This window comes from Chaetodon auriga, chromosome 1, assembly GCF_051107435.1.
Source record: "Chaetodon auriga isolate fChaAug3 chromosome 1, fChaAug3.hap1, whole genome shotgun sequence".
Lineage (NCBI taxonomy): Eukaryota > Metazoa > Chordata > Actinopteri > Chaetodontiformes > Chaetodontidae > Chaetodon > Chaetodon auriga.
The window spans coordinates 3,240,059-3,265,742 of NC_135074.1; the positions used below are offsets into that span (position 1 = coordinate 3,240,059).

General features: G+C 40.8%; 1 protein-coding gene across 1 annotated transcript in view; it reads right to left on the minus strand.

The window, feature by feature from the left end:
* The window catches only part of cemip (cell migration inducing hyaluronidase 1), a 169,630-nt gene that overhangs the window by 20,582 nt on the left and 123,364 nt on the right, over nucleotides 1-25,684 (minus strand). The window contains exons 13-20 of the mRNA XM_076729296.1: nucleotides 24,492-24,701; nucleotides 23,486-23,691; nucleotides 12,243-12,312; nucleotides 11,640-11,768; nucleotides 6,201-6,286; nucleotides 4,416-4,547; nucleotides 4,042-4,077; nucleotides 1,326-1,481 (exon numbers count right to left, since the gene is read on the minus strand). Of these exons, the coding sequence (XP_076585411.1) occupies nucleotides 1,326-1,481; nucleotides 4,042-4,077; nucleotides 4,416-4,547; nucleotides 6,201-6,286; nucleotides 11,640-11,768; nucleotides 12,243-12,312; nucleotides 23,486-23,691; nucleotides 24,492-24,701 (1,025 nt within the window). The remainder of the gene's footprint in view (nucleotides 1-1,325; nucleotides 1,482-4,041; nucleotides 4,078-4,415; nucleotides 4,548-6,200; nucleotides 6,287-11,639; nucleotides 11,769-12,242; nucleotides 12,313-23,485; nucleotides 23,692-24,491; nucleotides 24,702-25,684) is intronic.

Below are 25,684 nucleotides of genomic sequence, written 5' to 3' on the forward strand. Positions count from 1 at the left end.
CCCCCACACAATAAAGAAACCTCTGATAATACTGCTGCTGAGACATTCCTTCAGAACCAGAACCGAATCAGAATCAGCTATCGGCCTAGTGTGTATATACATACACCAAATTTTTTCACACACAGTTGCAAAAGAAACAGAGAATAGAGATAGAAATAGACACACAGCTAAACAGCTAAGCTTTTGTGTGTGTGATGTCTGAGAAATACAATATCAGCTTATCAGACCTACAAAAATACACACCAATCTCCACAGTGTGTGTGTGTGCGTGCGTGTGTGTGTGTGTGTGCGCGCGTGTGTGTGCGTGTGTGTGTGTGTGTGTGTGTGTGTGTGTGTGTGTGTGTGTGTGTGTGAGTGAGTGAATGTGTGTAAGGGTGTGTGTGGAGGGCATGGGACTGATTTCTAGCATACCAAGTCTGGCTCTCACACATACCGGCCTGAACTGATGCCCCACCCAAAATCTATCTTTGGAGTATTAAACACTTAAGTTTGAAAAGTGATTTCAGCTCTGACCACTCCACCTTCTCCGCTGTCCATCCATCTGTGCTCAATGTGTTGTGCTGTGTTCCACACACATAGCATGAAACATACACTCTTTATCTCTCTCTCTCTCTCTCTCTCTCTCTCTCTCTCTCTCTCTCTCGTGAAACTTGTCACTGCTGACACTGCTTCTTTATGAGGGAGCAAAACAACAGCTTTTTACAGAAACTTTCAGGCCTGCAGGGGTTGAATGTACAGTATTCAGCGGCTGTGGTTTCAACTCCATGTCAAAAGGAATACTGCTTTAAGTTTAAACCAGGCTAAATATGGCTGAAAGGGGAAACATATTTAGAAGTCAAGGGTACATATATAGAAATACTGTTTTAATAGCATTTCACTGACTACATTGAAATGAGTGTGCTTACATGCGTGTTGTTGTCTTGGTTTTCGCTCTTATTCTAGTTTTGATCATATTTGGGGTGGTTTTTTTTTTTGTTTTTTTTCAGGAAAAATCTAAAGTTATTCAGCTCCGTGTGTACACAAGTCTGTTATTATCTACATTTCTGATCATCTGTAGCTCTGTCGTTGACTCCTCCATATCCATTTCTCTACTGACTGAGTTACCGCAACAGTTTAGTGGCAAACCCTCTTTGGTTTCTAACTGCCTGGACTCTGCTGTATTCAATTTTTAGTACTATCGCTGGTTTTGGCTTCTCTATTGGATCACCAGTAATGAAATATGAGAGTAACAATAAAATGCATGCTCTGCTTTACCAGTGTCCAATTTTCATTTCTGTGTGTTGATGATCATTTTGTTATGTTTCATTTGGGCTGCAAACACTTACATGCCACGTGGCAGGGTCCTGCCAGTGAGATCAGAACCCCCGGGGCCCCAGATCCGGTTGTCAGGGACAGGCATCCCACGATTGTCACTTTCACCGACAAACAACGAGTTTTTCACCTGCTGATGAGAGCCATCATCATCTGGAAACGTCCCTCCACTGCACACACAAACAGGCAGAGTTAGAGCCTGGACACCCCAGCAGGAGCAGCAGGGAGTGTAATGAGAGTAGCATTGGTAATAGTACATGTTAAACTGTTAAATTGTTTCATTAATCCCACAGTAATGATATCCTTTGCCATTCAAACGTGAGGATCAATAAATTATTCAAGCAAATAAAAACTGCCATTTCAAGCCACGTTAATATGAATCCATGTATAAAACAGAGGTGGATTAATGATCTGTAGCCAATTTCTGGACCGACTGTCACCTGTAACATTCATGACTGCCTGTCGCTGCTGTTGTCACAGCAAGCAAAACACACTGGTTCAGACAGAATAGTGACCAGCACATACTGAGCTATCAAGTCGCAAAAGCCATTATATTAATTACTGCACTGTCATGGTTTATGGGGAGAAATAAATACACATAAGGAGACACTGGTAATCAATAAGTGGACACGCAAAACAAGGCCAGTTTGACAAACCAGTAACTGTTCAATTAATTAGTTAATTTCTTGAGTGTTTGTCATTTTAATTTAAAAAGAAAGCATCAATGTAACACTTTAGACTAAATGATGCCATGAGTATGCAAAAACAATAAAAACCTAATTGTTTTATGTCATTTTCTCAATACAGTCTGAGCTTCCTATGAGTGGGTAGGAAGTAGTCAATAATCAGTAGGTGATTTGTGTCAGGTGCTATCCCTCCTGTTAGCAAAATGACCAAAATGCATCCCCCTTGTTGAGTTACCATCCCCCCTCTCCGTCCCCTAGTAGCAGAGAGAGTGCAGAGGCAGAGGGCTTGTTTGTTGAATATGTTAGTCTAGTCTGCTGGACTCACTGATTCTTTATCTGACTGATGTTCGTGCAAGTTAAAATCTCTGACCCCGACCATGGCTCTGAAAAATCAGTAGCCTAACTGTGCTGTGTATTGATAAACCCATGGAGCTGTCTGCGGTGCTGCAGTAGCAGAGAGATCTGTAATCGCGCCTTTTACTCTCAGTCCGTCCCTTCTGCTTGTTTTGTATTGGATCTATAATGTTCTGTCAGCTATGTATTATAAATAATCAATTCTACACTGTATTACAGTCTACTGTATATACTCTATAGAGTAGTGTCACCTTCATGATCAAAGTGACAGGTAGCAACGTGGAGACGTGGAAGAGCGAGAGGATCACAGAGACACTGGACGGGAAAATCAGACACCTGTACACTGAGACCAAATCTGTATAATGAATGTAGCAGTCCTGTGAATCAAATGTTTATCGGTGCTTATAAGGCACCGAAAATCCATCTACCATCAAGTTTAGCTAAAGCTGAAACTATTAAACCATAGCTAGTTTTAGCTTCAGTTAAATTCTTTCTGCATCTATATATTACATCTGTTGCTTTGGCTCTCCCTGTGTAACTATGTTTGTCTGCATTGTGTTGAATGAATACACTTAAGCCCCTGAAAGCTTGGCTGAACCAACAGCTCATATGACCAGCTGTCACCACTGTCACTACATGCTGAAGCCTGGTGCACAGGTGCACTGCCTGTCATTCACGTACTTTGTCAGCTTACTGCTGTTCAGCGTCCCCCGCTGCTATTCATATTATGCCCAGCAACACAAAGATAAACGCAGAGCCTTTATTGAGTTATTCAGCTATTCAGCCAGTCTTCACTCATTCATTTGCATTTCACCCTCATTATTCAAGTGGAAGCAAAAGGTGTAGCCAACATTATTTGACCTTCTCAGTCTTTTCCCAATAAAAAAAAGGAAGCAACCCTGGTATCTAAAGGGGGATGCCACCAACTTTACACATGGAGACCAGGTTTAGATAGATAGATACTTTATTCATCCCCAAGGGAAATTCACAGTTTACATGGTTTACATCTGTACAGACTCTTCTGTGGCTCTGGTGGAGCAGGTCTGAGAAAATAAATCTGATGAGGTAATCAGTTACTTCAGTTTGGGTTTTGGAGAACAGAAAACATGTTCTAGTTTAAGTGATGTGTTAAGTGATGGGTGTTACCAGGCAAGGAGGCTCTTACAAAGATATGCTGTCTGGTTGCATTATAGGAAGTGTTGGAACCAGTGCATTTGGAGTTTGACCCAAACTAGACAAGTCTGGAGTCCTCAGCCTATGTCTATTTTTTTTAATTTTTTTTTTTAAATGTTTTCAGTGTTCTGTGAGTCCCCAAACATTATGGAAGTAGAACTGGAGAACCCTTCAAGCACATCTGTTCTTGCCAAACAGATGTGCTCTACCTATGCACACCTTGGCCTTCCATTTGTGAAAGGTGATTCCATTTAGATTGTTTTTTACATCTAGATTAAGCTGTCTACATTTTAAAACACCATTTTCATGTGAAAATGATTTGCCTCTTCATTTGTGTTTTCAGGTTGTTATTGGAGAGAACATACAAACAGTCAAATGTTCTGTCCTCTTTTCAGCTGAAAACAACAAAATCACAGCTAACATCTGGTGAGGAGTAACAGACAGTGACAGACTGACAGCCAAGTTGACCAAATCACTATTTTATGACCATGACATCTGACAATCTGGGGGGTCTTACCTCGCCAGAGTGAGGCCAATACCATTATCAGCAAATCTAGACAAGAAAGAGAGAACATTATTGCTGTGAGCACAATAACAGTCTGAGGTCTCCAAGGAAAACACACACACACACACACACACACACACACACACACACACAGTCTGAAGGCGATAAGAAGTTATTAGATAGGGATGAATTTCTCACTTTCATCTGTGTCATCAAACGTGCAACAACCCGTGATATCTGAAACTTATCCTGAGGATTTTCAACTACACTCAGTTGCACCGTAAGTTGTCTAACTTCTCTCAGACAAACATGTGTATATTCACCCACTCAGTCACTTGATAAACGTATTGCTCAGTTTTGCACCCATGCATGCATGCAGCACTCACTGGCAGTCATCCAGCCAGACATCCCCTCCTCTCAGCCAGGCTCCATGGTCCTGGTTCTTATAGGCTACAAAGTGATGGATTAGAGCAGGGACTCTGGGTTTGAAGGGGTCAGCATCCTGGTGTGGGCCATATCTAAACAATACAGCAGTACCCACCAGTAGCACAGACATACAGAGAGAGAAAAAGGCAGAGTTAGCATTTGATGACATTGACTTATTTGTTGTGCATTCAGGGCTGCAAAATAACATGTTACAAACACTCCTTCTACTGTACTTCTGTGACCTTTTTCTGTTATTTGTTAATTTCAGTTAATTCATTATACAGAAAAAATAAGGCTTAAAAATATCAACACAGATTACTAATGCTTTGTGATGCCATGATTGTGAATTGTGACCCCAAACCTCACTGAAAATACAACCATCCACAGTACTTTTGCAAACATGGCAGAGGCAGAACATTAAAAAAAAAAAAACTTTTCTGGGCAGTTTCTGCAGTAAGGAATTTTCTTACCATGGAGTACCTCAAGCTTGAACTATCACCTCAACTCAAAACATGAAGGTCAAATCTAGCACAGCACCTGACACGACCACGAACAACCAGTCTCATCAAGCCACATTTGAACAGACGTTCAGAGGGAGACTGAGTGAGTGTGCTGTGACACATTATACAGCATATGTAATTAATTAAGATGAATTAATCACAAAGAATGCAACTAATTACATTAATTGTTTTAATCACTTGTCAGTTATTTGTATGATTAGAGTGAAGTGCGCTCTCACTTAAAGTTTTAATCCTTCAGATTTCAGTCATGGTTGATTTTGTGACACCTGTAATTACAGCAAATGTGTTTTAATTATACAGAGCCCAGACTTCCATTTGAAATGACACCTGTATCCACCACAAACACTTGGCCTATAGTTTCTACTCCTCCTCCTACTACCAGAGTGGAGAGTGGAAGTTAAGACTGGATTAGTACCCCAGGGGCCCCTAGTCACTGAAGCCCATCATACACCTGTGCACTCCTCACTGATAGACCGTCACTTATAGAGGGTCAGATGAAAATTAAGTACACTGGTTTTAGCCTTGGCTTAAGAAAAACTGATCTTGAATCTGTGCAATATAAACCACCTGATCTCTATGCCTGCTCACCCTGACCATTAGCCAGTCTGTACAATGCATTGAGACTTACTCACAATCACCATTTCCCCAGACATCTCACCATTGAAACAGTCAATCATGAGAGTTTCATTCTGATTGGATAATTGTCAAGATCAAGAGCCAGTCCAGTCTTTGTGTTGCATTTCTGCGCAGTCCGACATTAAAAAAAAGGGCCCTTTCATGCTCAGAGGCCCCTGCACATGTACACAGACTACCCGTGTGGACATGTCTTTCTGAGGAAGACATGTCCACACTTTGAAGAGCATCACTGAACTGCAGAGGGAGTGGTGTGTAGGGTGTATTCCTATGAAATGCTGAGGTCAGGATGACACATTGGTCCTTTCACACTGACGACATGGGACTGTTACACAGACTGCTGTTCTACTGGTGTACTTCTACTTGAGTTGATTTCAATGCAATTAATCTCACTTAGATTTAAAGTGACACTCCTACTGTGGTTCTACATTATACCAAATACCAGTTTGTCAGTTACAAAACATCAACAGGAAACATGACCAGTACAGATTGCAAATTCATCATGCTGAATTATACTGGGTGTGATATAACTTCAGCGTGTCATACAGGGTGTTTGTTTGTTGCAGGGTGAGGAGATTTACAGAGTCTGACCTTGCTCCAACCAGAGACAGGAAGGGTCTCTTGTCCTTGTCATTTGCCTGGGTGGTCTTTACTCCATTATCAAGGATCATTCCAGCCTGGAACGGAGAGAAGATAAACTACATGTCAAGCAGGATAAAACAATAAAACACAAATGCTGAAGAATAAATCAATGTTGGAAATAAGTTGTCCTGAAGAAATTCAGAAGTTGATTGTGTTCATTCATATTTTGTACTACTCTCCAACACAATCTTGTTTCTATTTTTAATGTGAAATGCATGTGAACAGAATATGAAACCCCCCACAGGCTTCCAACTCCGGCTGCAGTGCAGTTATTTGAATTTTTATTCAGTGACCTTTTATGTTGAGCTGAATACCATTATTTTTGTGTTATTTCCTCCCTTTATGTAGGACGAGTGTGTGAGTCTAGTTGTTAAACATATTTACTCCTTCAAGCATTAGATCAGACTTGTGTTTTTTTCTTTAGTCACTCTTTCAGACACATGATGGACATCCCAGCATCAGATCTGAAAGGACCAGTATGTAGGATTTAGTGGCATCTAGCAGTGAGGTTGCATATTGCAACCGACCCCTCACCTCGACTTCTAGCATGTATGAGAAGCTATGGTGGCTGTGAACTTGACAAAAAACTGTGCTCTCTAGAGTCAGTGTTTGGATTGTCTCTTCAGGGCTACTGTAGAAACATGGCGGTGCAACATGGTTGACTCTGTGGTAGAGGACTCGTTCCCTCTGGAGATACAAAGGGCTCATTTTAAGATAACTAAAACACCATTCTTATTTGCAGGTGATTATACACTAATAAAAAAAACATACTTAGGAGTTTATGTTCCACTTATGCCCATAGATCCCCCTGAGTTCTACACACTGGACCTTTACTTTTTTTCATTTGTATCATCAATCTTAGTGAATACCCTACCAAATGTTGTGGCCCTGACAGTGTTTGCAGTTTATTCAATAAAGCTGTCTATGAACCTTGACTTGTGCACTTCTCGTTCTGGTGCTAAAATGTAAGTGGGTAGTTGCTGTCATCTCAAAAACGTCAGCTTGTTGTATAACGTCATAAAGGGTGCTGTAACTTCAAACAACCAGGCTTGTGTGCGTGATCATTAGTAGCAGCATTAAGAAGTTGTTAACAACAAGAAGGCAGACAGACAACAAAAAAAAGTGACTGCAACACAGTCCTGTGATGTCATACACTTTTCAAGCTCTTACGGCAAAGATGTTAGTGAACACTGACAGTTTGCCCCATTAGGACTAATACTCTGCATCTAAACCAAATTGGGCCGAATCAAACAGTCAAATTAGGCAGTTTACTGTTAAACTGGATTGGACCAAACTAAACAGAAAAGCCAAATTAGACCAAATTAAACCAAATTATTCAGAGTTACTTCAAATAAGATCAAATCAAATATTTAAAGAATGAAGTGTGTAAATCAGTGGAGTCAGTAGTGTAGGATGTGTATGAGTGAAGATAATGTGTGTAAATGTTGTAAAATGCAAGCTGAACTAAACCTAATTTAACATAACTAAACCCAAATGTGGTATACCTGTGCAGAGGCCAGGTCAGAGAGAGAGAGAGACTGTGTGACTGCAGGAGCTTAAATAACCTTCTCACTCTAAGCACAGATGTCTGACTTTACTCCAATCAAGGAGCTGCACTCACAGGCTCAGGCTGACAACACCAAACATCTCATGATTTCATGGCCATCACACTTCCCAAAGCCAACAACATAACTACAAGAGGAAAAATATAAGAAAACATATTATAACAAATTAAACAGTGTGTTTCCGTCTTCCCTAATATTATCATCAGATTTCATGAAGTGGCACTGACTTAGCAAGATATAATGTATGTAACCTGATATCACTCATGTAGCAGTCAGCTGAATATTAGACACCCTTTACAGGTTCCTGAGTTTCAAATGAGCAAATTGGAAACAATAACAAATGTAGGTTCAAACATATTAGGTGTCTGGAGTGCTGCCTGTTCCCTGCAATCGACTGGCGACCGGTTCAGGGTGTACCCCGCCTCTCGCCCATTGCCAGCTGGGATAGGCTCCAGCCCCCCGCAACCCTGAAAGGGATACGCGGGTATAGAAGATTTGCTTCTGCCTGCAATTGTGCATTGAAAAATCTTGATCCTTTCACAAAGTGGTGAACCTCCCTCCATCCTCCCTTGACTGGGCCTTTCCAGTATGCCCCTTTCATACCCAATCATGATGCTATCACCTGTTACCAATGAACCTGTTTACCTGTGGAATGTTCCAAACAGGTGTTTTTGGAGCATTCCACAACTTTCCCAGGCTTTTGTTGCAACAGTCCCAACTTTTTTGGAATGTGTTGCAGGCATTAAATTCAGAATGAGAGTATATTTACAAAAAACACAGTTTGAAATCAGTTTGAACTACTGTCTTTGTTCTGTATTCAATTGAATTTAGGTTGAAAAGGATTTGCAAATCACTACATTCTGTTTTAGTTCAGCTTAGTTTATTATAGTTTTAAAGAACGAGTGTAATGAGTTGTTTGCTTTTGCTTTTCTGATGATATGACTGGACAAATTCCAAGCTAGACCTTAGGTCTTTTATTTCCTTGTGAAGCAGCACAAGTTTTGTATTCATGCTGGACAGGACACTATCCTCAATCTCTCTATCTGTAGATAATAAAAATAAATGGTGTCTATGGTTTTTGTTTTAATCAGTGGAAATTTTGTGTATGACATGTCTGTCTACAGCTGGAAATGAGGTGCTGCCATGTTCAATCTCATCACATTGGTTGGGGTCCTGCAATACTCATGCACCTATTCATTTTGAATGACCTAAGAGGAATTTCCAAATATCGACTGACCAATGGTGTGACATCATCACTCATTTACAGGGCTGGTCCCACTTTACTGTGGTCCAGCCAAAAAGTCATCAGGAGATGGAGTTTTTAACCAACTTACTAAATTAATATTACTTAGCGGATTAAATTTGCTGGTAGCAGTTGTCATTTCAGTCTGCAAAATCAACAACCATTGGTTAAAATTAAGAAGCCTGTTTTTGTCTACTTCTGTTTGAAATCAAGGGCCCACTATTTTAAAAATTACCAAGAATTTCAATTAATAAACCTGCTTTTGCTATCATTATAAGTTTTATTCTGTATGTGCAGTGCTAGATTGCAAAGCTTCACAGGAGCAGCAAAAGTAACAGGTCATGGTACAGCTAAGATCTGGGTGGTTGGTCAGACTCATTGGGAGGCAACCATTTAGTCACTGTGCAAGCTAATGAGCTTAAAGACAGTAGGACCTGCAAAGAGCTACTGAGTCCGATATGAATCTGAGTAGGTTTGGCAACCCTTAGACATTTTGCATAATAGAGTTTTAAGGTGGGGTGGCAATGCAATTTAGAGGTAACTGGGATACGTCACTGACTTTAAGTCAAGGACAAATATAAAATCTTGCCTAGTGGAGCTTTAACTACTCCCATAACAATGCTGGAAACATCCAATGCAACTTCTATCAAAGTACCAATGCTAACAAGCAACCCCCAGTTGTTTCAAACCTCTTAAAGCACAATAGTACAACTTTTTCTTACATGAAAGAAAAATAGTCATAATGATAACAGCCATCCTCAGCCAGTTTGTGGCTTCAAAACAAAGACACCACCACTGTTTTGCTGCTCTGAATGCCCAACCTGCATCCCTGACACAACCTCTTCTCTCACAAACATCCTGGGGTGGAAGCCTGACATGAGTTATGCTCCCATTAGGATGATCCAAATTAAAAGTGAAGAAGGGAAGGATGGAGTGAGATGGGAGAAAAAAGGGATCACTGTTGGGGGCAGAGAGAGGAGGGAGATAACAATAACACTTCCTCTCCACCAGTGCCTCATAAATCTCTCTCCGCTCGAGCTTTGCTTGTTGCCGCAGGCGCCTCCAAACTCTCTCCTGTCCTCTCCATCTCATCTATCTCCTTTGGCTCACTTTCCTCTCTCTGTGTTGTCTGGCCTCGATTTTGTTATTTTCACTATTCACCTACTGCTCCTCCTCTCTTTGTTACTTACCAGGTCACATGTGACACTGTTTTTGTCTCCTCTTAGCTCTTGGTGATAGAGTGAGTTTGATATTCAAAATAAAGGCTGATAAATCACAAATGTCTTAGCTTCTGGTTAAACATGGTTAAACCAATGTAGGCTGTTGCAAAAACAACACCAATAAATCAGCAATGGAAATTTTTAGGTCGCTGTGATATACTGACTTGTAGTTATGGAAAACCATGAAAAGTAATCTATGTCACTTCAGGAACCCTGGGACAGTTACTGTTATTCTTACTGTGAGACATTTAGTGAACTGGTGTCCAAATACTGTCTCAGAGGCTTTTCTACCCATGAATGAACAAAAGAATCTCACAAGAGACATGCTGAAAAAAGAATGGTCAAAATTGAAGCAGCAGAGGCAGAGATATCCTGACCTATCCTGTGCTTAGTATGGGTCAAGTTCCTGTGTAATTGGTGATTCCCTTCACTTGACCCCTCTTTCCTGGTAAATGCCCACGCCTTTCAAATGCCACATCTCTCAGACTTTGTGTTATTCATTTGTCGTCCCCTAGCCCAAACTGAGATAACCCTGATGACATCACTGTGACATCACAGAAGCCACAGAAGACAACACGATGTGTTTTCAAAGACCTACCAGCACAAACCAAGACTATATACTGATGTTGATGTTTTGGTACTTGGGTCATAACCATCATCTCTTACGGAGGGGTCAGGTAAACTGGATTTACGACACATCCTGGTAAATCATACCAATGGTAAAGACATTTCAGCCTTGGGGCAGCACACATCATCACCAGTGAGGAGAGTGAGACCAGTAACACATTTGTTTTATTTGTTTAGTGTGGGGACAGTGCGCTGAGAGGTGGGCAAGTTGCCAGTTTACCAGTGCACTGTAACTGTGCTGTGGTCCATCGTTAGGTCCTGTATGCATCTACAACCATTAAAATGAGTTCACACATGTGACAGCCTCAGGTAGTAGTCAGGCAGGATGCTCACTCTAGTTTAGTGGGTGCACACATCTTTTGTTTTGTTTCCAACACCAAAGAAGCATTATTGCAATATTTTATTCTGTAATTTATTTTTACCCCTGTTGCATTTCCTGGCCTGTCAAAGATGACCTGAGCACAGGAAAAGGCTTTTTATATAAGAGCCTGAGTGCGACACCCAGGTATGAGCAATATGACCTGTTTTTCAGCCTATAAAGAGTTTTGTCAAATATCTGTAGTTTTTCTTGTATGTAATGATTAAGATGATTGAGTCATATCATAGTTATCTTGATATTAATTGGTAAGTTTGTTGGTATCATCCAGTTTGAAGAGCGAACCATGTGGGAATAATAGTTCTACCTACTATTATTCCCTTTTTCCTCCGAGCCTCCGTTCGTCCTCAGACTCACCCTGTAGTTGGAATGGGCTCTGTTGTTGATGAATTGGCCCATAGGTGTGTGCTCGGTGTGTCCCGGGGAGTACAGCCCCTCTGAGGGGCCAGTGGGCACATGGTGGAAGATGAACCAGAAACCTGTTTCCTGATGGAACACACAGACACATGCATGTAAAAAACTATGAAAGTAGAACAACAAAGAAACCGTGCACATGTTGAGATGTCTTTTTTCCAACACAAACACGCACACTCCCACACACATAACTACAGCCTCCACTTTGCCACTCTGCATGTCAGCCTGTCTGCTTTTGTGCTTTTCTCACAGGTATGTAAATGAGAATAGTTATTACACTGCTGAGGATAAATGAGACTCCATTCCACCTGACATATCCTTGTGAAATCCCAGAAGTACGATCATAATTGGCACTCTATCATAGAGAAAGTGCGGGAGTGCCTCTGTCTGTTGTCTACTTGATTCTGAAGTTAATAGGAGTACACAGCCATTAATCTGACATGGCAACATGGTAATGAGACAGACCTCCACCTGGAGAGACATGGTGCAGGAGAAGAGAGAGGGGGTGAGGGAAGACAAAGTGAAAAGCCCAAGTAAGAAACTCACCTCTGAGCCAGCAGCAGCACAGTTGATGAGGTTGTTATTGGGGTTGGCGATCCAGAAAGTTGAAGTCGCGCTATAAAGAGGGAGAGTGTTGGAAAGGAAAAAAGAAGAGTTTGGTTATTGGATTTCACACAAATAGTATGAACCTGTGATGGAATAAACAAAGAAAGTGTGAATACTGCAACTAACAACAACAGCAACTGAGAGAGAGACGTTTTTTTACTCCAGCACTGTTGGTACACAGAAACACTACAGTATCATTTAATCACATTTAGGGATTATTATTTTTTGGATATCAAATGTAAATGGTTTTCATAGAGTTTAATGGTGTTTTCTTGCTTATCCTCTTAGTGGTGCCTTAGATCTCTTATTAAATAAATATGTGCATAAATTCAGTCATGCAAGGCATGAACAAGAAAATCAATGTCATTTTTTTTTTTTTAGCAAAACCAGGTTATTTGTATGCTGCATGATGAAAGCTCATGAGTGGACCTTGATTTAAGACAATCAGACAAATTGTTTGAGCTGATTGCTGATATTGTTTTTGTGAAATCATAATTGATGATTTTGGTCTGTACGTAATGTAATGACTGCATTACATTACTCTCTCTTATCTTTACCTTGCATCTGTACTTCCAGTGTGCTTTAATGGTCGGGTATATTAGAAGAAGGAAACATTATCATTCTCTGTCTCCCTCCTTTGTCTTTTCTTGCTCGGGTGTGTATTTATTGCACATCCAGGATATATCTGTGCTAGCAACTTCATTAGACCCCATAGTACAAATGTGTAGAACCAAAGTGCAGATGCATTATGAAAAGTAGATACTGTTTTCTAAGTTGGCACCAGCTCATTTCCATTAAAGTTGCTTACTCTGAGCATACAGCTTTTTATTCTTCCTGGTTTGCATCTGAATTGTGCGACAGAAATGTTACAGATATGAAAGCCTTAAATTCATCAAGGAATCGGAAATATACAACTACAACTTTTTTTTTTTGTTGGACATTTTAATGTACTTCAAGGAAAGAAGCTGAGCTCAGATTTCCTCGACAATATTATCATTCCAGCTTGCAAAGGTGACAAACTCCTTTGCTCATTTGCAAACAAATTGTGGCAAAGTGGGTTTACTCTGAGCTACACCCCTCATCTTGACCTATCTCTTAACCTCTCCTCTCAATTATGCAGCCTTAACAAGGATGTACGCTCCTCTACCCATCACCCCCAACAGCAGCTCTGTCTGGATGGGAAAGGAATTAGCTCTGGTGTAATCAAGGTCTCAGACAGCAACAATCAGAGTTCAGTCCATCCCCCCAGGCTTGCTGTCTTTTTGTGTCAGAGAGGATGAGAGGGAGGACGGTCCAGCACAGACAGAGACAGACAGACAGACTCTTTGCTCTCTTCTTTCTTTTAGAGGCATCATGGACAGTGAAGATGTACCGATCATTTGATGCACACCTCAGCAGTGCCAATTCACTTCCTGGGCACTGCTGAGGTGCCCTTGAGCAAGGTACTGCAGACCTAAGTGTGTGTGCAAATAGCAATAGAGTGAAAAAACTGAATTTTTCCGAGGGGAGTAATAAAGTAGTTCTTCTTCAAGTGATGATTGTAACAATATGATGTAACAGAGACAGAAAGTTTAGCAGTTTTAAAGGTCAGACATACTAGAAACAGCTGCTGGTGTGCTTCCAAGCATCGCTGAATCATTTACATGGAAGTCTCTGTCTGGAGTTACATCAGTGAGTTTACACTGGAAACTATATTTCTGCAACTGATTCATTTTCCACTGAGGGAAAACATTTCAGGTTTCAAGTTGGACAGCTTTACTGCTCATAACTGGATTAATTTATCGTGCTTTTACTTACCCAAACAAACTATAAAGACAGCTTTAAAAAAAAAAAAAAACCACAATCAAAGATAAACCACAGACTTGATCCTAAAAACTGACTGATGGACTGACTGCTGTACATTTAAATGTTTCAAGTGACAGAAAAACATCTTTTTTCTCACCTCTCAGTAGTGGTATCTGTCTACACAGAAAGTTCTGGATCCAGGTTATTAAATATCTGTCTCTGACATTTCTGCCTCCATCTCAATTCAGTGGAGGTGGATGGAATCAGAAAAATTAATTTGTCACAATTACTGTGCTTTCTCAGCAACACTGTGCAGATTAAGGGTCATGTTATCCTCAAACAGAATGAGTTCATGTGATATGGGGCATTCTGAAGACGTACTGTATGCTGGCAGCTTCAGGCCATTATTTCTTGAGCCAAAATGGTGCACACTGCCTTGTTTTGTTCTAGTTCTGCTGCCAAAGCTAAAACAAACTGGACTTGAACTTTGACTCTAAATGTGCTGACCTCCACAAGTCCAATGACATTCTGGCTGTGAATGGAATTACGATGGTGCCAATTTCACCATAGAAAAGAATGGAGAAGTTGTTGATGATGTGTTTTGGTCTGATAGACAGCTGATGCTCGGTTTCTGGTGCTCATTCAGTCTCCTGTTTGGAGGCCTTGCTTTTTCACTGATTTATAATGATGCCATACACCACTACGCAGCTCAGTCTAGCAGGGGTTTGTGAAGACAGTATAGGGCTGCACAGTATTGACCTTGCTAGCCATCTTTCAAACACTTGCAGTGTGGACATAAACAGCGAGTGGACACTGGACATCCAGTGTATGTCCATACATTCTTGTAGACTGAAGTGAGACAGAGCTTTTCATTTAATCTTCAAACTGTCCCCCTCGTCTTTCAGAATGTGATCTTTTTGTTCATTTCTGCATTCCCTCTTGGATTTCCAGATCTTTAATAAGTGTCTCCATTATTATTGGGTGAGTTTTGACTTTCATTTGTACTATACAACCTTTCTTTACACCATACACATCTCTCTCTTGAGTATCCTTTTTTTGTGTGCGCCTCACAAAGCACCTTTCACACATGCACTGAGCATAATGAGAAACTCATGATAGTTCAGTTGCAGGTATGTGAGAAAGAGCAGCTTAGGGTAATGAATATTAATAGACATGGTGGATATGCAGTTCGGCTGCACCACAGCTTACCAAATGAAAGCACTATGCCTTAAACCTCTACACCTTTTTAGCTTTTTTCTTTGTTTCCCTCTGCCTCTTGACTAACCCATTCATGACTCTGCTGCTGTTAACCCACTTCTGTGTTTCATGGAGGTATATTTTATTTTTCAGATAAACTGTCAGAATTTGGCTGAATGTCAAATACAGATAAAAACTGAGCCTTTTGCCAGAGAGAGTTAAGTAAAAGCTGTTTGTTATTAAAAGTATCCAATAGCAAAGACATGGAGGTGTTTGACTGATGTAAATTGGAGCACAAGAACACTAACCACACCATAAAAGAGCAGCTGGGATATGTAGGAAGTACAGTAGTGTGTCATTATGTAGAGAAGTGGAAAGGGTGTGGCGGCTGACTGACATTTTTTCACAAAATCTGTGGGTCACATGACGGAGTGAGAAAGACGAGAATCATAATAACAATAGGCTAGGTCAGTTTTTTATATATACATACGCAGTTCTAATATGAATACACACTATTATCTAAAACACTTTATTTTGAACTTAATGCTCGTGGTTCTGTCAGATATTATTGTACCTGCCTTAATCAGACCTGTTAACGCTGGGAATTGAAAGTAAGAGTCTGCCCTGGGCTGTCCCACCACCCATACTACTGTCCACATCTCTTTTACATTCACTCACAGAGAATGCTAAAATCACCACCAGGCAACCACTTGCTTTCAAATATCAAGTGGTTGAAAGTGAAATGCTGTGAACATCCCTGCAATAAAAATTCATGAAAACACAAAAATGAGAATAACATCTTGTCAATAGACACATACTGCCACCTGCTGTACTAAAGGGGAATGTAGCAAATACATGAAATCGGCAGCTATGCCTCCCATCAACGTTACAGCGTAATTATGTAACGTACATAAATAGGGGAGATTTACAGGAAAATATTTCAACGGCAACAGGAGAGAAGGGTAAAATACAGGAGAATGCTGGGAAAAATGGGAGGGTTGACAGGGCTGACCTGAAGCAAGACTAAGTAACACAAATCAAACACACACAGGACTTTGCGTGACCAACAGCTGCATGCTGGGTTTGGCTAAATGCTAAAAGCTAAAATGTGAATCCTCCAGTAGTGACTTGCTGCAGCTACACTGCTGAGGAACTTCTTCCTGCAGTGAGGAGTGTGAGGACTTTCTGCTGTTTCTGATCATTTCTGTCACAGTTGTGACTGCAGAGCCTCATTCAGCAGCGGGAGCAACAGCAGGACAGATGGGTGGACTGGTTATAGTGGGACAGAGAGGCTGAGAGGACTAGTTATAGTGGTACAGAGAATATGCAAATCAGCATGCTAACAATGATAATGCTAGTATGCTGATGTTCAGCAGGTATAATGTAATGTTAACCATGTCTTCCATTTAAGTTCAGCCTACTAGCATGCTAACATTTGATAATTAGCACTAAACATAAAGTATAGCTTTAATGTTAATGTCATTAGCATTTCAGGTATTTCATCATAAAACCAAAGTAGTCAACAATATCGAGACTTTTAAAAAAGACAAAAAAACAAAAAAGTAAACCTCACGGTGGAGCTTGAGGAAAAGCCACAGAATCACCAAAACACACACACACACACACACACACACACACACACACACACACACACACACACACACACACACACACACACTTTTAATAAGCAACGTGTTTAGGCCCAGCACATGCATCTGGCTCAGTTTAAATGACAGTTTCATCCTCCTCATGCAGCCCACATGTCTCTGTTGCCAGCAAATCTGACTGAAATTTATTGTTCTCATCTGAGCATTTAAATTCACCTCATACACAACTCAACAATGACAGGAGAAGAGACAGAAGGAGCCACGAGGGAGCGTTAAGCTGACTGGAAATTAATCATAAATCTTACAGTGGGGAATGTTGTTATTGCAATTGTGTTTGATTAAATTGGAATTTTTGAACACAGTAATTAATACAGAGGGATTTGGAAATCATTACAGAACACACTGATCTAGACAAATTGGACAAAAAGTCTCATTAGAGTATTGTGTATTACCAGGCTGTTGTAGTTGGATAAATTAGGAGAGGACAGAGGAAAAGGGGAAAATAAAAATGAAAGGAAAGGAGCAGAAAGTAGAGGCTAAGATAAGGTTAGAAACAGCAAATCCCTCCAGTACCCTCATGTTGGAGAGCAAGTGGATGACTCCATATCAGTGGAAGCTTGTGCCATTATGCATCTCTAACCTTGGCCTTTATGCTCTGCAGCTGAAAGCAGAGGCAGCGTGGTGAGATAAAAAAAAAAGTCATGTGACCTGGATTAAACCACTTTATATTCCGAACTGCATATTTATGCTTTAAATATAATGCCGCTCTGACAAAGTGAAGGTTCAGAGGGGAAAACAGGCTCCCTCTACTGATAAATGTGTGTGTGTGTGTGTGTGTGTGTGTGTGTGTGTGTGTGTGTGTGTGTGTGTGAGTGAGTGAGTGAGTGAGTGTGTGGAGAAAGAGTTGTATTGCTATCTTTATGAGGACCTTTTTTTTGATAGATGAATGCACAAATATGATGTACAACACAAAGCATCACATTGATTTTTATGAGTTCAGACAACCTCAGATGGACTACATTGCATTTCAGTATTAATATGAATCTTAAATACATGATGGGAAAATAAATAATAATCTTAAATAATAATAACAATAATAATGATATGCCACACAGATAGGTATTTTGGTGCCAAGAGCAGAATATTCAGATACAGCCACTAATCGATGACTTTATCTACAACAGCAAACAAAACACAAATGCAAATGTGCAGAAAGAACACCATAATCCTTAAAACATAAAACTATTATTTATTAGGAATTAAATGTAGAGAGTGTTTTTTGTTTGTTTGTTTGTTTTTTTACAGTATCTGCAGAGCTATGCCCTGCCGCCCTCTCTATTCACCTTGATTTAATCATGTGCACCAGGCAGCTACAAAGCTACCCACATAAAGCACCTCTACAACCATCCGGCGGTCTGCTGTAACTCAGCATTCTACTGTTTATTGGTTTACAGAGGCCCGTACAAGGAAGCAAGATTTGTGCTTCGTGAGGGATCTTGGCGGTGGCTCACTTCTTACATCGGCATGGTAACTAACTCTGCACTCCTAACCTGCTCTGGAGCAGGTCATGCTCCAGATAAGACATCAAAACATGGTAAAGCAGAGCCTACTGACTAGTTAGCATTAGCAGAAGATTCCATTCACGCTTGTTGCGTACGAAGACCCTCTCCTGTCTTTTACGTTTCATTGTTTTCTTGTCTGCTACAAGCAGAGACTGATTCAAGCTCTAAAACCTCATACCTATCCTTATAAGACATGACAGTAAGCCTACTCACAGCTTTGAAGTATGTTTTTATATGTATGTTTTATTTGCTCCAAAGGCTGTTTGACACCACCAGGGTTGAAGCTGAAATAATCAGACTAAAATTTTCATACATGCAATAAGAATACATCTAACCAACACATTCATGTAATGGAATACACAAATGTAATCATAGTCTGATCCGCTTGTGCCCTAATGACGGGGCACTGAAACCCTCTCTTAAAATGTGTCACAGCAGCGTTTGCTTCATAATGCCTTTCATGAATAAAACATGAACAGCAAAAATGTTTTGAGTTGAATGAGAGGGCTGTGATGAACAGGATTAATGAGCTCCTGCTCCTGTGCTACGAAGCAAGTTCAACATACACAGAGTTGTAAGAGTAGCATAGCTCCTTTAAGAAATAGGACAGTATGTGGTATGTGTGTGCGTGGCAAGTGAGTGGTTGAGCAAGAGAGCGTGATTGTGGCAGAGAAGACAGGTTAGCAGTGAAGTGGTGAGCAGTAAATGTACAGTGCAGGTTACAGTTTGTCAGTGAATAAAAGCTGCGGCTTCTGCACAGCAAAATGAAGCTCCTGTGTGTCGAGGCGGTCAGCCCTGAAGCAAGAATCAACTTGGCTGGGGAGGAAACCAGATCTCCTCTGTGCTACCTGACCATAGAAGCTGGAAAAGAAATGGATAACACCGGGATATCTCTTCATTATCTGACCTCACTAAGCCTAATAAACGCAATTACGCAAAGTCACACAACGGTGGTCATAAACTCAGTCAGTTAACCCAGGTTTTCCTGATCGAGTATGAATGGCTTCACATTAAAGAAGCTGTGTTTGCAGTATATGACCAATCACAAACATGGACAAGTCTACTGGCAGCACAGCTGCATATTTTACAAACAAACAGTAAACTATAATATTGGAAGAGGTTCAACACACATAGTATAGAAGTTGCATTTTTTTTTAATTTTTCATTTTTATCATCATTTTACTAGTTAACAGTTAAAAACCTCATCATCTGCCTCTGGTTGCAGTGTTGAGGTGGTGTTGTTATCATCCTTCCCTGTGATTGGTTCAGCTGTTTCCGAGCAGTGAGACTGGCTGACAGTGTATTTATTAATAACCCCACACTCTAATATACAGTATATTTGACTTCAACCAACATTTTTGCACTTTGCACTGCTGCACATACATGAACCAAAAACGCAGGTGCACTTGTAAATGCTGACACAGTCCATGCACCCAAGACCTACTGCTTTGCAATTGTTGTTGTGCATGCATGGTTACAATGCACTACACAACTAATCTGTTGAGAAATCAGTTGAAAGATAAACTCCTGTTTGCTCTGTAACCATAGGTGCATAGATGAAATCCCTGGATTAAATTTGACTCTAAATGATGAATTACGATGTTCCTTGATGGATATAAGAGATAGCACTATCACTGGAAAGAGCAGCGCTGATTTCATGTCTATGATGGCTCTGAGGGGAAGGGACTGAAGTTGCTGTCAAATTTTGTCAGTTAGGTGGAGGTTAAAGGTCCCATATTATGAAACTCACTTTTTCTGGGAGTGGGTGTTATTTTGGGTCTCTGCTGCTGCCACACACATCCAAAGTGTGAAATAAGACCATCCATGCTTTGTTGAGTGAGATATGGATTTCTGAAAGCACCCAGATCAGTCAGTCAAATTTGGCGCGGCCAATGACGTCATTGGCCAGCACATTTGAATGTTCCCACCCACCATTCCCCTATCCCCCTTCCCATCAGAGCACACGTACATTGTCTCTCCACCCACCAGATACAGTGCAACCTTCTCAGAGATCCGCCATTTCGTTATCAAAAACATCGTGTTAGAAATCATGATATCGAGGCGCCACACCCAGTGTTCTGCTGTTGGCTGTAAAGATGAGCACAAATCACGCCATCGAGTCCCAGCCGCAGAGGACAGAAGAGCAGCGTGGATTGAATTCGTTTTTGAAGGCAACGTCTCCGCTACAGTTGGCAAAACCTGTTGGTGTGTGCTAACCACTTTGAGGCAGACAACCCCGGTCAGTACGAGGCAGATTAGCCGGGAGACTACCTGCAGATGAGGGACATGTAAGCATCCAAATAATTAGCGGTGTGTTTCTTTTGTAGGCTAGCGTGAACTCTTGTGTGTTGTAGCGTGTGTTTTGGCATTGAGAATGATGTAAAGCTAACCGCTAGATTGTAGTTGCTTCTAGTAAGATATTTTTCGACTAACCATTCAGAAGCGTCCTGCTGAATTCTCTGAGTCTGAGGTTCTATAGGAGCCTCCCGTCCCTTCAGGATCCGATTCAGGTTCGAACATGTACGGTTGAACTACTGAAGAACTCGGTCTGTTCATTGCTGCCATGTTCGCTACTTTCACATGGGTAGTGCTACGTTAGAGTCACTCTCCCCGTTATCATGGTAACACTTTATGAGTGGGGTGTGGGCAAATGAGTAGCAGCTCATTTGCATTTAAAGCTACAGACACCGGAAACAGCACATTCTGAAGGGGACTGAAAAAGAACTAAATGAATAATATACAATAATAAGTAAAACAGAATGTATTTGTACCCAGTTAAATGGAGTGGTGTGTTGTGTAAACTGAAATCAACACAGAACTGTAGAAATTAAGTGCTTAACTTAAGACTATCCATATTGGTTCATTTAAGATGTGTTGTTGTGGAGAATGCGTGTTTGCTGGTGTGGTAGTCATTTTCTACAGCTGCCGTTAGATGTTCACATCCACATCAGCAATCTTGAGTCACACATTTGCATGCATAATCTTCAGAAGAAACAAGTTTTTCATGTTTTTATATTTGTTTTTTCATGGACACGTGTGATGACAAGCTATGTAAGAGATCATTTCCTGACCTTTAAAATGCTGGCAGGTAATTGAAAATGCCATCTGTCATTTTAATGGGTGAAAACTAATTGCAGGTGCTGCAATACTCACATAATCTAACTTCACAAAACTACAAAGACTGGAATAGTTATTGTCAAGTTGTGTTCATCCTCTGCCCTCATAGCGATGAAAATGTTGTTTTCTACTTGACCATTCTGGCACTGTTAATTATCTGTTTTCTTGTGTCTTCAAGTGGAAATCATATATTTATTTCATTGTGTCTGTATTTGTTCTTGTTGTCTGTCTCTCAGGTCAAAACAGAATTAGTGTTTTAAAGAGTTTCTCTGCCATCATGTGCATTTTTTCAGATGAGAATCTTTGCTCAGTTTAGAACTGTCGATGGGAGAAACACACAAATGTGCTGCATTTTACATAATTATTCAAACTTTTGAAAAGTGTTGTGGCAGAGAGAAGACTAGTTTGTGGTAACAGTGCTTATGTATTGGAAGAAGTACAGAGTGATACAGCTAGCTTGTGATTAATTGGTGCTGGAGGCATGTTGAGGTGGTGAGTCCACACTAAATTCTGCAACACTATAAAAATAAATCTACACACAACCCAGAGGTTGTCAGTGGTAGAACAGGAACAGTGTCACACGCAAGAAATGCTTTGTGCAAACATGATACCTCTACTTCATTTGACAATGGCTCACCCTGTATGGAGGTAACAGTCCATGGAAATATCACCAGTACCATGATTGCACCCTCATTCCTCACTGCTGCTTCCAGGCAGATAACCCACACACAGGGTGTTAGTGATTGGTGGAAAGTGCTATTACCAAGCAAATCTAACACATTCCCAATTTCTGGCAATGGTCTGAGTTTTAGAGAAAGTGTATTATTGGTATCTTGGTACTTCAGTGGTCCATGTTGCATAGCATGCGACTGTTACATTCCCAAAAAGGGGGATCAAATGTTGCATATTGTGCCACTGCACTATATGAGAGTATGAAATATGAAGTAAAATCTTAATATAGATGAATAGAAAAAGCTACTTAACTTCTACCTGGTGATTATAATAATACAACAATCCATATACATCTACTATTACTATAGGTATCATCAATTAGTAAGGATTTACAGCCCTGTAACACATAAAGTCCAGCAGGACAGGGATTTGTTTTTCATTGTGTTAGTTCTGTACTCCAGCAAGATGGATTTGAAATAAAAAAAATGTGAATTAAGTTAAATAATGATTCTAATTCAGTACAGATTATGGAATTATTCAAAGTGGGTGAACAGCATCTGTATTGGATTTGCCCGTTCCTTGGCTAGTTGCTGAGGTTGCAGCCCTTCAGTAAAGGAGGTATGACCAAGGGGGTATTCCCCACACGGAACCCACAGGGTATTATAGTGAAGAGTCCCTCTGCTCAAGTCTTAAAATAGTTAAAATATGACATTAATATTAACTATCATAGGCAAGGCCATGTGTTTAATGAGTGAGGTCATTATTTAAACTATTATTTAGCACTGACTATGATATGAGATGAGTCAAGATCTCTAGTTGATCACATTGTACATTTGCTTCTCAGTAACTGATCAGAGCAGGATGTCACAATGTTGGAGTTTAAACAGTGATGGTCACACACCAGGACAAAGTTAGTTTGATCACCAGATGGACACAGATTTTACTGAACAAATAACATCTGCATTGTGCTGTCAGATTAAAGTCTGTATTGACCAGATGGAATGTGTCTCGTAGTCTTGTGTCACTGATTATTCCTACTGTAGCCTTGAACACCTTAAATCTGAAACTGAAATACTTTTAGATATTAAGAGAAACCGATTTGTTTCACCTCAAATGTTCCAGATTTTCTTTGGTTCTGTGCTTCAACAGAAGTTGTAAGATGGAAAATTTCACTTTTCTTATTTGGACTTGACTCCTGGCTCCAGTATGACTCACCCCATCTTTAAAGAGAGGATGCACTTACCTGCAGTCTTGGCGTGGGTTGGCCACATATCCTGGGTAAGCACCGTCCGTGATGTCACGGCACATTTTGCTGTCTCTGTCTGAAGGCAGCAGGGTCCCGGCTCGCACCATCAGGCCCAGACAATGGTCAAACGTGTTCCTCTCTTCTGGACCGTCCTCCGTGAAGAAACAGTGGCCTAGCGTGTCATAGCCCACTATATCCTTTACCTGCGAGGGAATAAACACAACACTGTTCTGCCTTGTATGGATGGATGACAATAAAGTCTGTCTTATTTATCTCTTATCTTATTTTTGGTGAGTGATTCATAGTTTTTCTCAATTTTTCTTTCTGCTCCTCATTTTCTCTGAGGCTGAGCTTGGTTATTATGGTGAATAAATAAAGGAAACTCTGGGCGGTGACCACAGAACTCGATGCTATCGACGCTATTAGCATTCAGGTAGTGTCTCTCCCTGAGAGCTGAAACTAAAATTACCTTCACTGTTGGTTTTCGTGGGTTACCTCTGGCAAATATGTTATGGTGTCCAAGAATAGCCTTAAGTTACTGCCATTTATTGTTAGCAAACACTACAAAGCTTGTTAGCTCATCTGTTACATCCACCCTATGCCAGCTCCAATCTACACCTACATGATTGGCTGAAATGGAAGAAGCCATCTGATTGGCTACAGAAAATTCCATCTTGAAAACTGTGCATTTGAGACTCGAGCCATGACAGGGGAGTCTCAAAAAACCCAAACACAAACCCAAGAAAGTTTACATGATAAGGAGCAGAGGAGCTGGTAGGTAGATTTTGTTGCCTTTTGTTATCCTACAAATCCAGGTTAGCTGCTTCCCCCTGCTTTCAGTCTTCATGCTAAGCCAATTGGCTGCTGGCTGTAACTTCATATGCAGACAAGAGAGTGGTATTGATCTTCTCATCTAACTCTAGAAAGCATTATGGCCCTTACAAATACAAATACAGTAGAAACAGAAATAGAAAAAAAACTTCAGTAAAAATGAGTAACTGACCAGTAGTCCATTGGATGCGTGGATGGTTACACAGCGGGAGAAGGAGTGGTGAATGGATAGATCGCTGACGAAGGTCGGAGGGTTGTAGCCTCCCCTCTCATCCACATCGCCATTCATATGGAAATGGACCGGATAGTGTCCCATTGTCTGCTGACCCATGTGCTGCAGCTCCATCCCAGATATATGAACTGCCCTGAAGCCCCGCTCCACCTGACAGTGACAGAAGTTCATTTCAGTCACTCCTACAGGGAGATCAGGCTGTTGCATCACTCTAATAACAGTTATAACTGTAATCATTGGTCATAGGGAAAAAGGGTGATAGCTGTATCGAAATGAAATGATGCAAAGACTTCTTCAGCAGTCGGTGTTTGTGAATGAAAAATATCTAAGGAAAATAAGGGAAGGGGGATGATGAAAGGAAGGAGTAGTGTAAAAAGGAAGTGAAATCAAGGGTGAAAGGAGAGAAAGAAGCAGGTGGGTGGGAAGAATAATAGACAAATGCAAAGAGGGAGGTAAGGCAGGAGGGAGTGAGAGAAATAAATAGTTGGGGAGGAACCGAAAAGAAGAGTGATGAGAGGGAGGTATGATTAAGGTGGGGAGGGGGATGGAAGGCGGGACAGATTCAGGAAAGATGGGAAAGAGGGAGGGTGGCAAAGATGAGATGGAGGGAGTCAAGACGTAGTTCACAGATGAAAAAGCCAGGAAGAAAGGAAAGAATGGAAGATATGAGGTTACAGAGAGGAAGGAAGCATGAAGGAAAAAAGGAATTGAGGATAAAGGAAAGAAGGATGGATGGGTGGAAGAATGGAAGGTGAGAGGACTGCAAAGAAAGAAAGTCAGGAAGGAAGGATAGCATTGATGGAAGGATGGAAAATATGATGCAGAGAGGAAGGAAAGAGGGAGGAAATGGGGAGATAAGAAGGAGAGAGGGTGAGAGAAGGAGTGAGAGAAGAGAGGCATGGGGAGGAAGAAAGAAACAGTAAGTAGGGCAGGCTAGAAAAAGGATGTTAGTAAGACTAAGAGATGGAAAGATAGAAAAGAGGAAAGGAGGACAAATAAGAAAAAGAAGGGATGAATGGACATAAAGGGCAGATAGAGATTCACCAGTGAATAAAAAACATTAGAGAGCAGAGTGACTCAGTGATGAAAAGCATCGTTGTTCCACAAACCAGAGCCAACGTTGCACAACATCA